Genomic DNA, 15,207 nt, shown 5'->3' with positions numbered 1-15,207 from the left:
CCTGCGCAGCGCGGCCGCCCGCGACTTCTCTCACGACGCTCCGGCCGCGGCCTCTCGGGGGACCCTTTGTGGCGCCGCCGGGCCGGGGGCTCCCGGCGCCGCTTCCGGCACGTGCCCGCCCCGCCGCGGCAGCAGGTAGGCGCGGCCCTGGGGGCAGCCCCGGGCCTGAGGGGCCGCCGCGGGCCCGGCGGGCGGGAGCCCCTGAGGCCGCCCCGGGGCGCTGGGACAGCCCCCCCGCGGCCCCCCCGGCCGCTCCGCCCCAGCATGGCCGTCTTCGACACCCCCCAGGAGGCCTTCGGGGCCCTGCGCCCCGCCTGCGTGCAGCTGACCCGGGCGCAGACCGTGGAGAACGTGGCGCGCCTGCAGGCCCGGCTGGCGGCCGTCAGCGCCCCGGCGCTGCAGGAGCTGCAGGAGTACGTCCTCTTCCCCCTGCGCTTCGCCCTGAAGGTGCCGGGGCCCAGGCAGGAGCGGCTGGTGCAGAGCGTGGTGCAGTGCATCTCCTCCATCCTCGCAGCGACGTGTGTGAAGAAGCAGGAGCTCCTGCAGGAGCTGTTTTCCGAGCTCTGTACGTGCCTCTCCCCCCCTTCTAGCTCCAGCAAACCCGCCCGGCTGTCAGAGGAGTTAAAGCTGGCTGTAATCCAGGCACTCCACACCCTGATGCATTCAGCTTACGGGGATGTTATCTTGTCTCTGTATCAACCTTCCACCCTTCCTCTCTTAGGATTTGCTGTATCTTTGCTTCTGGGCCTAGCAGAGCAAGAAAAAGCAAAGCAAATTAAGATCTCTGCTTTGAAGTGCTTACAGGTCCTAGTTCTGCAGTGTGACTGCCAGGAGCACCGACACCTAGATGAAGACGAGGCACAGCAGTGTGGGGATTTGTTTGCTTCCTTTCTGCCTGGGATTTCCATTACGCTGTCTCGGGTTATTACTGGAGACATCAAACAAGGTCATAAAACCACTGTTTCTGCCATCAGACTCTTTTATCTGATTGTTGGCTTCGTAATGGCTGATGCACAGCTAGCCAGAATCCCGAAGAATAAAGAAAAGCTGCCAGTGGAACAAAGCAGAATATCAGAACTAATGGTCCATAGAGGGCCTGACTGGAGTAAAAGTACTGCTGAAAAGCTCTCACTCCTCCTGCATAAAATGGTTGAATGTTCTTCAGTTCACCCCCACTGGAAAGTGAGACTGGAGCTGGTGGAACTGGTCCACCACTTACTGAGGAACTGCGGTCGGGCGCTGGTGGCCTCCTTCAGTCACCTTTTAAAGGCCGTGGTTGGGCTGGTGAACGATGAAAGCAGCGAAGTCCAGAGCAGGTGTAACGAGGTCCTGCAGGGCATAGCAGAGCAGAGGCTCGTGGCACAGAACAGGGCTCTCGCTGACGTCCTCTCCGAGAACCTCCACTCCCTTGCCACGGCTCTTCCTCGCCTGATGAACTCTCAGGACGACGCAGGCAAGGTTTCCACACTGAGCATGTTGCTTGGCTATCTGAAACTGCTGGGCCCCAAGATTAACCTTGTCCTCAACTCCGTATCCCACCTCCAGCGTCTGTCCAAGGCGCTGATGCAGGTCCTGGAGCTGGACGTGGCAGACGTGAAGATAGTGGAAGACAGGCGCTGGGGCTGCGAGGGCGCCTGCCGGCCTCCGGGCTCCTTGCAGCGCGGCCTGCAGAAGGGCAGAGCTCAGAAGAAATACTTCCGCTTCTTCATGGAGGAGAGAGTTTTCCAGCTCCTTCAGCAAATCTGTCGTGTTCTTGGCTACTACGGGAACCTCTATCTGCTTGTGGATCATTTCATGGGGCTGTACGGCGAGTCCGGTGCGTACCGAAAGCAGGCGGCGATGGTCCTCAACGAGCTGGTTGCCGGGGCTGCCGGGGTGGGAGTGGATGTCCTTCGGGAAAGGGAAGTTTCACTGAACGTGGATGATCTCAAAGGGTCCGTAGCGTCCATTCTCGATGAGTACACAGACCAGGCCAACTGGTACTTGATCACCAGCATCGATACAGAAGAAATCACCCACGAGCACCCTGTGCAGCGTGCAGGGCTCGCTGCCCGTCCAGGAGGTGCATGTGGCAGCGTTCTCCTTCCATCCCCGGAGCCCCCCGTAACGACCCGCACCCTGAACAGCAACATCTGGCAGATCTGCATCCAGCTGGAAGGCGTCGGCTGCTTCGCTGCTGTCCTCGGGAAGGAGTTCCGGCTGCTTCTGCTGTCCGCTCTCTACCCAGTGTTGGAAAAGGCTGGTGACAAGACTCTGCTCATCAGTGAGACAGCACTGGGGACACTGGGAGACATATGCGAGGCCTGCAGTTACGACTCCTTGCAGTGTTTGATTAATGAGAATTCTGACTATCTGGTGAATGGGATTTCCCTGAACTTGCGCCAGCTGGCACATCAGCCCCGCGCTGCCCAGGTCCTGGACACTATGCTGAGACATTCCGACGCCAGCTTGCTGCCACTGGTCGAAGACGTTATCCAAGACGTCCTGTCTGCGCTAGATCAGTCTTACAGTACCCAGGCCTCCACTTTCCTCAGGGTCCTCCACTCCGTTATGGCAGCTTTAGGTATCTACATGATTTTACTTTGCATCGTTCAGTCCTACTGTAACAGGGTACTTGTCCTTGACCTTCTGACTGGCCAGGGCAGACTGCAAATACCTGAGGTACTGCAGCGTGACAGCAGCTCCACTCTGCGTGGTGGGCCAGCTCTGAAGCAAAGATCACCCATAGCTTCCCCTCTCCACAACCGGTTTCCATTTGGCCTGCAGACTTGCAGGAACATGGCCTTTCGCTGTTGGGAGGGGGGGATTTGCTGCTCCCATAAATGTTCTGTAGAAGCACACGGAGTGTATTCCCTCTTATATCAGGGCTTTAACATTCTCGTGGCCTCAGGGAGGTCACGGTGATGTGACAGCAGGTGCCTGACACTGTAGTTCAGTCCCGTGAGACTTGGGAGTCACGTTTGTCTCTCAGGGAATCTGTGGTACCTTGCTGAGTTGCCAGGGGGGCTCATGCCCACGTAGTGACGTGTCTGTGCCTCTCTTGCAGCGCAGTGGTTTGGATCGTCCCACGGGGAGGAGCAGACAGGCGAGTGGCCGCGCGGGGCCTCATGCCAGGGGCAGCAGGTGGTGACACGGCAAGAGGTGGAACAATTCTTCCTTGACTATGTCAGACAGAAGCAGATCGCAGAGGGCAATCTGCCTGACCCAGGGGCTGAGGAGGCAGGTCAGTACCACGCGCAGACAGAGAAGAGTGTGTTCAGCTTTGAGAAAGACGGTGACCTCTGAGGTTTCCTCTTGCCAGATGAGGGACAGGGGACCAGGCCGGAGCTGGGCTCACTCCTGACCATCCCAGGCTGGCTTTGAGCTGACCTTACCTCATGGAAGGTGCTGCTGGGGCTTCTGACTTAGTTCTGTGCTGGGTTGGGGAGTGAAATGTTCACAGGCCAAGGCTTGTCTGGCTCTAAGACACAAGCACGCTATGTTTTTCCTTATTTCATAACAGATTATTTGGGTTCAGGACCCAAAGTTTCCTCTTCCCAGGATCCTACTGCATTCTTCTCACCCTCCCTGTACCATTTTCTCCTGGCTAATGATGCCACCTCTCCTGTCTCACTTGGCCCTGGCAGGCCCTGCAGACATTCATATAGGGAACTTTTTAGTCTTTACTGGGCTATGCTGCAATCCTGACCTTTAAATAGTTCATCTTTAAATACCCAGGCTTTTCATTTTTAATAAAAATCAATGGGAAATAAGTCCATGGTGAGGAGAAATCGCAAATGTCAGACCAGCTGCATTGTCCAGTAAAGAAAGCAAACCTTCCCTAGTCCCACACTCTTCACTGAAGCTGACACTTAACTCACAGAACTCAAGCGTAGACTTGACTATATCTAAATATGTTAAAAAACGCCGAAGGCCTCGCTCAGGAATTTGCAGAGTAGTTGTGGGTGGGTGTTGTGATCTCCCAGAACTTCAACTCATGTTCATGGCTTCAGTAACGGTTTTGTCTTCCAGATGAGGTTCCCCCTCCTGCTAAACCGGAGCAAACCAGCTCTGACACGGGAGGAGAAGCCCCGCTGCCCAGCCACGCTCAGCTGGCCAAGGATGTGATGGAGAGGTGCATCCACTTGCTGTCCGACGGGCGCCTCCGCGTGCGCCTGAGGGTCAGTAGCCGCCGGCCTGGGAGAGAGGTGGCCCCCGCAGAGGGGGCTGGTAGCTCGGCAGCACTGCACGGTGGGCGCTGGGCTTCCTGCCGTGAGGAGCCGGGCGCTGCCTCTGCTCACCGGGACGGACACCCCAGGTCTGGCAGGAGAGGGGGAGACGCGCTTCTGGGAGTAATCTGGTTTAGCAATGGCAGCCGGGCTGAGCAGAATCTTAAGGGTGGCTTCATGTCAGGCACCTTCCCTGGATGCTCGTGACAGTCAAGTCTTGTGCCTCGGCCTTTGGTGGAGGAGGCAGAAGCATCTTTCTGCCATCTAGGTCTCCCATCCCCCTTCCCCAGACGGTAGCGCACAGGCTGATGAACATTTTTGAAGTTGCTGGGGTGATGATAAGCAGGGCTAGAAGCCTGGGTTTTCTTTAATTATGAAAATCCTTTGAAGGTGGCCTCCTTTTAAACTGCAAAGCAAGACAGAAAATGCAGCAGTGAGGCATAACCCAGATTCTTAGCACAGAGGCCCCAGCCCTCCCAGGTGATCCTGCTGCCACAGGAGCGGTGGGGTCCTAGCGCGCAGCTCAGCCTTCAGGGTCAGGCAGGAACCATGCCCTGGTTCTGGCCCAGCACAAGTTTTGTCAGGGTGCTACTTGTCCCTTTCCGAACAGGCCTGTGCCCTGTTCAGTCGTCCCAGGTCACACTGAGGTAAAACCAAACCCTTCTGCATTAAAACCCTCCTTTCTCTTGGCTCCCCAGCGTGACACCGGGGATCCACCTGAATGCCCGGCGCTGCACCGCCCTGAAAGTCTGTTCCTGCCCCTCCTGCCCAGGTCCTGGACGTGCTGGAGCTCTGCGTGACTGTGCTGCATCCCCACGGAAACCATCTGCTTCCCCTGGCCCACCGTGCCTGGCCAGCTCTCGTCCCCCGGCTGACTAGCGATGACCCTCTGGCAGTGCTCAGGGCCTTCAAGGTACAGCAGCGAGTCTCTGCCAACAGCCTTCAAGCTGGCGCTTAGAAGGCAAGTGGGGGCATTGCTGTGGCCCGGGAGAGAAGCACTCGGCTTGGGGAGGGATTTCTAAACGTGGTTCGGAACACGGGGTCACCACCCTGCAGCGGGTGGGCTTAGACCGCTCCCACTGCAGCTTGTCCAGAGATAAAACCTTGACACTGTTCCTGGGGAGCAGGGGTGTTAGTGGTTGGTGCAGGGAAGAAGAAAACAGTTCTTTTACAGCCTAAGCAGCTGTCAGAAGCACCGTAGAGTGCAGCTTGCCCTTGCTGGGGCCACAGTCTCAGCACTCCCCTTTGGAAGTCTGAGACTGAAGAGGAGGGATTGTTTCACCACTGCGGTGTTGGCAGGGAGGGGAGAGGTAAAGCAAAGACTTAAGTCTTGCAATAACATTATTAAAGAGCTCTCGACCACGTCAGCTGCATCCTCTTCCCGACTCACAAGTTGGACAACAAAGCATGTTTCCAGAGGTTGCCAGCCCCAGGGTTTCACGGGGCTTCCTCTGCTGTGCAGAACGAGATTAATTTTAGAATCCTTCAGTGTGAATAAAAGGAGTTTTGATTCCCCAAACTCAGAAGCCATACACTAGAATTTCAGAGTAGCCACACCTCACACGTGCCTGCTCTAAAAGAAGGGAGCGATCACTACACAAAAAGTAATTAACACCTGAAAAGTTCAAGGGATCGTTACAATTAGCGCTGAGTTTGGGGTTTGTTATAAGCAATCCCCCGGCAGTGCCTGCCGGCCTTCCTAAATCTCGGGACAGGAGCTGCAGTATCAGTGTACACCAACAACGTGACTGGCATCTCAGTCCTGCACAGCGAGACCACGACCTGAGGGAAGGTCGCAGAGAGAACAGGGCTTTGGCCCCAGGGATCCCCCCTTTGTTTTTAGGTGTATTTAAGGCCGTTCTGGTTTTTCTCTGGGCACACACCGGTAGCGCTGGGTGCGCTGTGCTGTAGCTGACTGGCCTTCCTGTTTGCCGGCGTGCTTGTAGAGACGGACAGTTTCCCCCACAAAGGCGATTTATATTTTAATGGCATTTTCCATCAGAGGCTCCTCCAGCCGTTCTGAGTACGAGTTCAGAAGCTCCTCTTACCTTTTTGGTGCTGGCGGGAGAGGTGAAACCGGAGAGCAGGGCGCGGGGCACTCGGCCTCTCAGTCGAGCGTTCGCCTTCTGCTCGTTATGGGAAGCTGTGGCAGGCGTGGTCTCGTTGCTCCCAACTGCAAAAAAAACATCAAGGGAGAATGAACACCTTATCCCCCAGGCTGGTGGGGCTGCTGAGCTCCTCCCAGACCCGTGCGTGCACTCACCCTGCAGTAACTGCCGTGTCTGCTCTAGGTGCTGTGTACGCTGGCTCAGAGGTGTGGGGACTTCCTGCGGCAGAGGTTCTGCAGGGACGTGCTGCCGAAGCTGACGCGTTCCCTGCTCAGCCAGGCCCCCGCCAGCGCCAGGGCCGGGCCCGTGTACAGCCACACACTCGCCTTCAAGTTGCAGCTGGCTGTGCTGCAGGGGCTGGGTTCTCTCTGCGAGGAGCTGGACATGGGTGAGTACCGGCTCAGGCTGTGTGAGACCTCTGACAGATTTCCCTCTTCTCCTTCTGTTTCAACTGGCCAGGCCTGCGCTTGCTGCTTATCCTTCTGCTGCCCCATGGGATTGATTTCCTGATCTTCTCCAGCCTCATCCCATTCGGGTCCTGCTGGGCCTTAGTCCCTTCTCTTCGAGAGCTCTGTAAAGAGGGGCTGGTCACTCTTTACTCCCCGGGAGACAAATGGGAGAGAAGATGCCCAGCCCCTTCCAGAACCTGACGGCTCATCTCCCCTGTGCATGAGAAGTGGGTACACAGTGGGTGCAGCTGGGCCTGTTGGGCCACGCTTTGTTCTTAATTAACTGAAGAACTGGAGCCCAGATGAGACTTCTGGTTCACTTCACTGGTTCCATTTTGGGGTGTCTCTCTGGGTCACCCTTTAAATGCAGCACATCCCATTCTTCTACTGAATGAAACTCTCTGAAATTCTCCTGGGTTAAATTTCTGGAGCTGACTTTGATGAAGGAGAGCGTTTGCTGGCTAGTTGCTCTTTTCCTCTCCCAATGCCCTTGATTGCTTTCCTAGCTTTGCAGCGAGGTGAGGTCAGAAGAGCTCTGGGTCAGACAGTTCAAAGGCTCAGAAGCCTCTGGCTGCCAATTTAGAGCTGATTCTGTTAGGCAGCAGCCGCTGAGTAAGTTACCTCCTACCCTCCTTTTCTGTTCCATTCCTGCAGGTGAGAGTGACCTGAATAAGGTGGCAGATGCCTGCCTGATCTACCTCAGTGCCAAGCAACCCATGAAATTGCAGGAAGCTGCCCAGAGGTAACGTCTCTTAAATGCAGATGTGTCAGGTGTACAAATAACGTGGGACGGAGGGAGCATGGTAACCCCTTTCCTTTTGCACCTTTCCCATTTCTCCCTCCGGCAAGTTTGAGTTCTGCACAACAGGGTCTCTCTTTCTCTGGTGAAGCATCATTTGCTACCCAAAACGAGCTAGAGAGGGTCCTGGCCCACAGTCACGGTTGACTTTCAGATTGCCTCGCGCTGCGTTTGGAGGCAGAGGGGGATGATGTGCTCCTTGCTTTTTTCCAACCACCTCCTGTGCTAAAATACTTGGGGCTCTTGGCCCACTGGTGGCATAAAACTGCAGAGGGGCTGACAGCTGTGCAAGAGGATGTGCCAGACATTCCCATGTATTTTATCACTTCGTACCTCCCGCGGGCTGGGGGATTTACTTCTGTTGTCCTTCCCTTTTCCCTGGGCTCCTGTGCTCACGTCAAGCCAGGCCCTGCCAGGCGGACCGGGGTTTGTTTGGGAAGCTGTCAGTCTTGGCACCAGTCTCGCTCTGAGAAGGCTGGGGAAGGTTAAAAGAGCACAAACAGTTTAGGTGAACATGCATCAGCTCTGTGAAGTGTTGACAGACACACTTTTCTGCTTGGTGTTCGAAATCCTGCTCAGCATGTTCCTGCTGTCAGGATAAGAAATCGCTGTTGTCATACGGTGTCACCTGGAAACAAGGCCAGAGGTGTCAGCAGGCGAGACGAGCCCGCTTCTCCCTTCCCACGTGCTGTAAGCGAGCCGTGCGCCTCTGCCTCAGGACGGGGTACGAGCCCCCCTCTCTCTGTGTGGCCAGCCTGGCCTCCCCCGAGGGCAGAGGGGGCCGCGGCGGGCGGATTCCCGTCCCCTCTCCCTGCGCTCGGGCCTCCCGGGGCGGGGGCTGAACAGGGCCTTTGTGCGGCCGAGCAGCGGTTAGAGGGAGAGCGCGCTCAGAAGCCAGAGCCGTACCTTTGTTTGCGTTCCTGCACTGGGGAGAGGAGGTTTATTTTTACCTTAGTGGCTTTTATTGCATCGCAGCAGGCTCCAGCAGCGTTTGTTCTGCAGAGGGGTTCTTCGCTGTAGGCTCACATACCCCTGATACAATAAAGCCTTCGTCTGGGTAAGCAACGCTGGAATGGAAAGCAGAACACCAGGATTTAGCTAGATACTTGGAATCTTAAGCTTTTAAATCATTAACAAAGCAGTCTGAAAAGCTGTGCAATTTCCCCCCACAGCAGGGGTGGGGGAAATACTGAATTAGCCCTCTGATGTGATAGGGTCATTAGCAGCTATATTGTGAAGTGAGCTCACCCTTGTTGGAGGAAAAGAGCAGCAAAGTTCAGGGCAAGTAATATTTTTCTCCTGTATATTACTTTTATTCTATTTTAAGAGGAAAATGCCACATGTTGCACTGCTCCCCCCGTGCCTTTGATGCACCGTACATTACATATTTCACTGAGCACAGCCAGGTCTCTGTGACCAGCTCTCACATAGCTCCGTTGGCCAGACACATCTCTGCGGAGACACGCATCTCGCCTGGCCCGACGCTCGCTGGGCAGATGGCAGCACTTCTTGTTTTCTTGGGTCTGGCGGGGGTTTCAGTTTAGTCCTGTCTGATCCCTGGTCTTGGAGCCTGAGTGGATCAGTGAAACGTAGCACAGTCACTTTTAACCGTAGTGCACACGATAGGAGGCTTCGGCTTGGAAGAGTCAAAATTAGTTTGCACCGTAACAATCAGGTCCAGCACCAGGGTCAGGATCACCTCTCAGCCGTGCCTCAGGTTCCTTCAGCTGCTTCACCACCACGTTCCTGTTAGCTCCAGTCCTCTTCCTTGCTCTCCACGTGCCCAAAAGTAATCCTGCAAACTGACACAGGTTGTCACAGGAAAGGCCCTTTCCATCTAGGCAAGGGCAGTGTTATCAGCCCAATGCACGAGAAATTCTGCATTTTAAATGCTTCTAAAAACAGACAGACCAGAACTAATCTTAGCCACAGCCCGAGTGCCAACATACGTCACATAACTCAGCTTTATCACTGCAGAAATCACACAAGGTAACAAGATGTTTGGAATCAGCTTGCCATATTGATTTACGCTAACTGGCCTTTCCTCAGCCTCTTGGATTCTTACTCAACTCATGAGTTGTGACCTGCCAAGAACAAGGTCAGGTCTTACAAAGTCAGTTGTAGCTCCAGTAACTCCCTGCACCAAGTGAGGATTCTGTAGGCATGCAAAGAGGTAAGCAGGAATTTTTGGCCAAGGCGCTAGAGCCACAAAAAAAGGGGGAGTTTTGGCTGTCACCCAGGGACGTTATCCTACCCCAAGGAGGCTGTGTAATCCCTTTTATGGGACCCTGTAGTTTTATTAGATGAACCAGTGGGAGTAAGTGAATTTTGTAACTGCGGCTTCATGCAATACTCAACAGGCAAAAATAGACACTGAGAAGAAAAGAACTCCAGTGTGTCTGAGGAAGAGAAAATGGGACAATAGGCTTTATTATAAGATGACTGCTGGGAGTGTTCCAGGAGAGGAATATCCAAAGCTTTAAAAAAAAAAAAAAAATATCACCAAAAAACCCAAACCTACTGAAGCAGAGTTTAGGAAAGCCAGGGAACACCAGATGTGTCTTCCCTTTCGTTGAAAATAAGCCAGTGCAGCTGCAGGTAGTGAGTGGAACCACTGGAGCAGCTGGGGGGGTGGTGTGGGGCCCAGGCATGGGGAGCAAGGTGGGGGGAGAGGGTGTAAACTGAAAGTCACAATATGTAAATCGGGGCTTCTCATCCGTTTGTTAAACTGCATCGTCCCTGAGAAGCTTTTCACTCCAGGGAAAAAAAACTTTGGAGGCAAAGAGATTAAGAAATTGTCACTGGCCCCTGTCAAGGCTTCACAACTAGTTCTGCCTTTTTTCAGCTTGAAGTGACTGTTCTGAAATTTACACTTAATTCCTAATAAATGTTTACAGCCCGTGAAGTTTACCATTCGACCTTTCAGTCAACAGTCTGGAGAGGAATGGTTTTTTTTTTTCCAGGATGCAGAAATAATTTCCCCAGTTCTTACTGAAGCCTGTGGTGAACTGTATCTAGTTAGACATTCAGCAGAGATGCAGAAGCCAGAAAGACTTGCCCTTTTGCCAGCCTGTTCGCTGTGCCGTGGCTTTGCTTAGAGCCTGGGAAGAGATAAGGCAGCAAATAGCCAAACTCTGCTCTGTGCTAGTAGAGTAAGTCATTTAGCACAACTGGAACAAATATGAGCTATTTTTGGACCTTTTTAGATAGCAGAGATGATTGTGCAGCAGCATACCTCTTTTGGTTTGATTGTGTCCTTTATTGGATCCTTATTGACAGCTGTCATTCACAAGCTGGGCTGAGGGACACAAACAGCCACCTGCACAAGACAAAATTCAATAAAATGATATTTAAGTCAAAAAAAAGCAACAACAGAAAACAAACCTGGATTAACCCCAGGATTCTTTGCCATGGAAACAGGTTGCTTAGAAACTACCCCAGAGTTAGTTTGAAAATGTAAAAGTCAAGTTCTTTGAGCTGCAGAGCACTCCAGGTTATCGGGAGATAATCACACGCCTCAGGCCATTGTGGGCACAAGAGGCAGTGGAGTTCTCGGAGTTCTCGGGGGACCAGCTAATCTCTGGAGGGCGGCTCGGAGCAGCTGGTGGGGGGGAGGTTGCGGAGAGGTAAAGCCGTGTGTGTGCTGGAGAGGCAGAGCTGAGCAGCATCCCCGGGTGCCACGTTCACTCCCCAGTGGCCCATCCCTGCCTGGCCATGAGGCGCAAGGGTTATTCCCATGCAGCTGCCCCAGCAGTAGCCCATCACCGGCCCGGGGAAGCCACGCGGCCAGGCGAGCCCCGGGTGAGCCAGGAGAGCTGGCGCTGGGCTGTCGGCTGGTCCAGGCTCTAGACATGCCCCGGCGAGCCCTGCGCTGGCACCGGGCTCCTCGGGAGCAGGCACAGGAGGGGACGCTGCCGGCAGCTCGAGGGCAGCATCTTCGCTCACCCCGCTCAGAGACCTGTGCTGAGGGACAGGCAAGGGGTTAGTGGCAGACGGGCAGAAGCAACAACTCCGGCTGCTCACGGAGTGACAGCCACAAGATTTTTGTGAAGAGGTGAAGGAGCTTTCTAGTGCCTCCATCTCGTTTCTGTGGTTTTTCAGGTGACCTGTGGCACCGCACGCCCTTTCAGAGAGGTGCTAAAAGGGATTTCTGCCCGCTTTCCGTAGGAAGCAAGCTCACTTTAGGGATAAAAGTACTTTAGGGAGAACTTTTGACAGCGATCAGGTCTGGATTTTGTGAGGCTTTTGTAGCAAGTGATCTCTGATTTTGGAGAGGGGAGTTGTGGCCTGTGCTTCTGGGGGGGAACAGAGACAGACCTGCCCTCTGGTTTCTCTTCCCATTACCTCACCCAGCTGCTGTTCTCATGGCCTCATGATTTCAGTGGAAAACTAGAGATCTGAAGAAGCGTGGCCAGGCCTTGGAAGGCTGAGCCCTAAGTTTGGCGAGTGCTGAGTACCCTTGGTGCTGTGGGAGCACAGAGCACTCAGCACCGTGCAGGAGGCAGCCTTGCAGCGCTGTCAGGGCAGCCTGCAAGTTCTGGTTCAATTTTGTGTGTGGCACAGCCAGAGAACTTAATACCAGTTAAACCCAATACACCTTCTGTGCATTAAACCCTGACACAGACCTAGCTAAACCCAAAGGTTACCGGCAGTGAGAACTGGCAGGAAGAATAAGTGCAGGTCATACAAACCAGCCATTTGCTGTTCTGCCCGGGGAGGTTCCTGCTCGCAGCAGCTCTGTTACGGCAGCTCCGGGCTGGAGGCAGCCAGAGAAGTGCAGCCTCCACAGCCAAATCCCGGCTTTACCCGGGGTATTGAAATTCAGAGGGGAAGCCATCTAATGCTTTCCTGCTGTGTGGAGGAAGTTGTCATTCCTCTCTTCCTCCATTCTGTTGTTAATGAAGGTTGTTGGGTTTGGGGGTTTTGTTTAAAAAGAAAAAAACTGCTTTATGAAAGGTGCTGTGCAGAGGGAAGAAGATTTGGAGGCAGCTAATAAGGCCTCGGGGTGAGGGCAGACCTCACACAAGCAACAGTCCCTCAATACAACATTCCACTTCACCCGTGGCCCAGCCTGGGCAGCTCTCCTGAACCACCCTGGTTCTTACCACCTCTGAAAAGGGGGAGAGGTCCGGCTGGGTTGACCCCCTCACTCCCTAAAAACCAGAGAGGGTATGAACAACATCTGCAACCCCCTTCAGGAGCTCTGTGGGAGGGGGGGGACTCTGCAGCCGCCTCTCCAGCGCCGGGCCGGGCTGACGCAGAAAGGCTTTTGCCAGCAGCAGCCCGTGACGCCGAGACCAAAGCCAGGTCAGTTCTTCACCAGCTGCTTGTTTGATGTCGCTAACTGACCGTGTAGCAGAACAACTGTTTTTCTCCCCCTTGCCAGTAGATGTAAAACCACTGAACTCTCTTCTCTTGGGCGCGGGAGCCATTTTAATGGTGCTCTCTGATGAGCCTCCAGGTCTGTTCCCTGTCAGAGGTTGTGGACATCAGAGCTTTCCAGAGCTGTCAGTGACCCTGTCGGGTGCCAGGAGAAAGGCCTTCTCCTTACTCTTTCCTTTCTTCCCACTGTTTTCCAAAGCGTTTTCCTCCACTTAATGCACATGGACCCTGACAGCACCTGGCTCCTCCTGACCGAGGTCTGCTGCCCTCACCGGTACAAGCCCCCCCACGCCAGCCTGCGGCCCGTGAAGCTCCGTGGGATGGAGACGCAGCGGAACGAGTTCACTGACAACGTGCTGCTGCTGCTGGAGAGGCTGCAGCAGCGGGAGAGCAAAGAGGAACCATCTCCCCCCTGACAGACCCGTGCAGCGCCAGGAGGGCGAAGAGGAACCACCCGGGTAGAGCTCGCCTGGGTAAATGCTGCCCTTTAGGCCCCAGATCATCCTGGGGGCAAAGGAGGGACTGCCCAGTCTGGGGCACCGGCCGAGACACCTTCCCCATCGGCAGAAGTTTATTTTTTTTACAGTGTTAGAGGATGAGGGGGGTACACTGCCCCGGTTCCTCCAGACTACTTCTCTGCTCATGGTGCTGGAGAGAAGGCCAAGGGTGGGACATCTATTGCAAGTTCTTCAGTACGAGGAGAGTCATTTTCCAGAAACAACTTCCCAACACTCAATCCTTGGGTGGTGCCCCTTCAGCACCCCCCACCCCTCTGACCTCCTCACAGCTGAGAGATTCCCTCCTGTTCTCAGCTGGACAATGATCACCAACTCAAAACAAAAGCTTTTTCTGGCCTTAACCCTTCCCAGGGAGAGATTCCAGCTTAGGGTTCATTAAAAACCTTTTAAAACCAGTTAATATCAGAAAAAGTTAAAATGCATTTCCAATAAATTCCTCACCAGTATTACTGGCAAGAACAACACGTCCTCTCAAGCACCAAGGCTGTTCCTTGCCGTTTGCTAAGCCTGGCCGCCGCACGCGCTGCGCTCCCCGACTCTCCCCACCGAGGGCGAGACGTTCTTCAGAAGAACCGCCAGCCCTGACGTACGGCTCACGAGCGATGTAAGAGCCCTCCTGGTTCCCCGATTGCCGCCGTTCTCACAAGCCATTTCTTAGACCTCTCAGATTTTTAACACCCACCCCAAGGAGAACTGGACGAAGCACCTACCCGCCTGCTGGCGCAACCCCCTGGGTGGGGGCACACATGCTCAGACAGAGACGTCGGGGGTGAGCGTGGTGGCACAGCGGCAGGACCAGGGTTTGTTGAGCAGGTACTGCGGTGAGGGGAGAAGGTGACGAGCCTTTGGGGTCTGCTGCGGGGCCTCCCCTCCAGAGCACAGCATGGCTCAGCGCTCGCCTGGGAGCTGCTGTCGTGTCCTCCAGCTCCTGAGTGCTCCAGGCACCGCTGCCCCCGGCGCATCGCCGGGACTCGTCACCTTCACCCAGAGCGACTCTGGCAGCCTCCGGGCGCTCGGGAAAGCTCTGTGCTGGTAAAGCAACAGGACAGAGCTTGACTAAAGTTGGAAGCAAGCTCAGAAATGCAAAAACCAAAGCAATAAACAGATTGTTACATGGAACGGGCTCTGTGCATCGCTGCAGGGGATCCCAGCTGAGCGTCCACCACCCGCCTCAACTGTTGGGGCCAAGGGGGCTGCTGCTGCTGCCCACCCCCCTCAGCTGGGGTTACCCCACCTTGTCTCCCTGGTTTGGTGCAGGCTTTACTCCTGGTTGCTTCTCCAGGAAGAACACAAGTCAGTGGCTTTGTACCAGGTAGGACAGGGCTGCAGTTCAGCTTTTACCCTTTTATGCTTTTTTTTGATATATATTCAGTGCGTAACACTGGGTTGGATTTTGTACAGAGGAGCCCTTTGGAGCTGATGTGACGGGGAAGACAGGAGAGGCAGAAAGGTGAAATATTACCTTTGGTCCCCAAAGCACCCTTGGGGGAGGCAGGGAGGGCACGCAGAATTTTCTGGACTGTTGTAGCACTTGATAAACCTCATCCATCAGGTGCTGGAGCTCACCCGTGACCGAGCGGCAGCACCGCACTGGCACTCGCTGCTCCCCACGGCACCGGCCGCCACAGGCTCCCCGTCTCCCCTGCCTCTTGCTGGGGGGACCCTGTGCCGCCTTCCCGCAGCTGGCTACCAGCCCCCGGGCCAGCCCGGCCAGCAGCTCAGCTCTGGCCACCGGCCTTCCCT

At 54.9% G+C, this 15,207-nt stretch overlaps 1 protein-coding gene across 3 annotated transcripts; it reads left to right on the top strand.

Moving 5' to 3' along the window:
- The first annotated feature begins 179 nt into the window (after positions 1–179).
- TTI1 (TELO2 interacting protein 1) lies at positions 180–14,583 on the top strand. 3 transcript variants are annotated; one of them, XM_074843266.1, is made up of 7 exons: positions 180–2,563; positions 3,047–3,223; positions 4,012–4,160; positions 4,981–5,121; positions 6,500–6,704; positions 7,420–7,507; positions 13,146–14,583. In XM_074843266.1, exons 1-7 carry the CDS (start codon positions 265–267, stop codon positions 13,360–13,362), a joined length of 3,276 nt encoding a protein of 1,091 aa, XP_074699367.1. In that variant the 5' UTR covers positions 180–264; the 3' UTR covers positions 13,363–14,583. The 3 variants fall into 3 exon arrangements, 2 of the variants coding, with proteins under 2 accessions (XP_074699367.1, XP_074699368.1); XR_012625543.1 differs by lacking the exons at positions 7,420–7,507; positions 13,146–14,583 and having other exon boundaries at positions 4,907–5,121; positions 6,500–6,636; XM_074843267.1 differs by lacking the exons at positions 7,420–7,507; positions 13,146–14,583 and having other exon boundaries at positions 4,981–5,169; positions 6,500–6,610.
- Positions 14,584–15,207: the final 624 nt, after the last annotated feature.

The sequence above is a fragment of the Strix aluco genome, chromosome 17, assembly GCF_031877795.1.
Source record: "Strix aluco isolate bStrAlu1 chromosome 17, bStrAlu1.hap1, whole genome shotgun sequence".
Lineage (NCBI taxonomy): Eukaryota > Metazoa > Chordata > Aves > Strigiformes > Strigidae > Strix > Strix aluco.
This window is presented reverse-complemented; position numbering and strand designations above follow the sequence as displayed.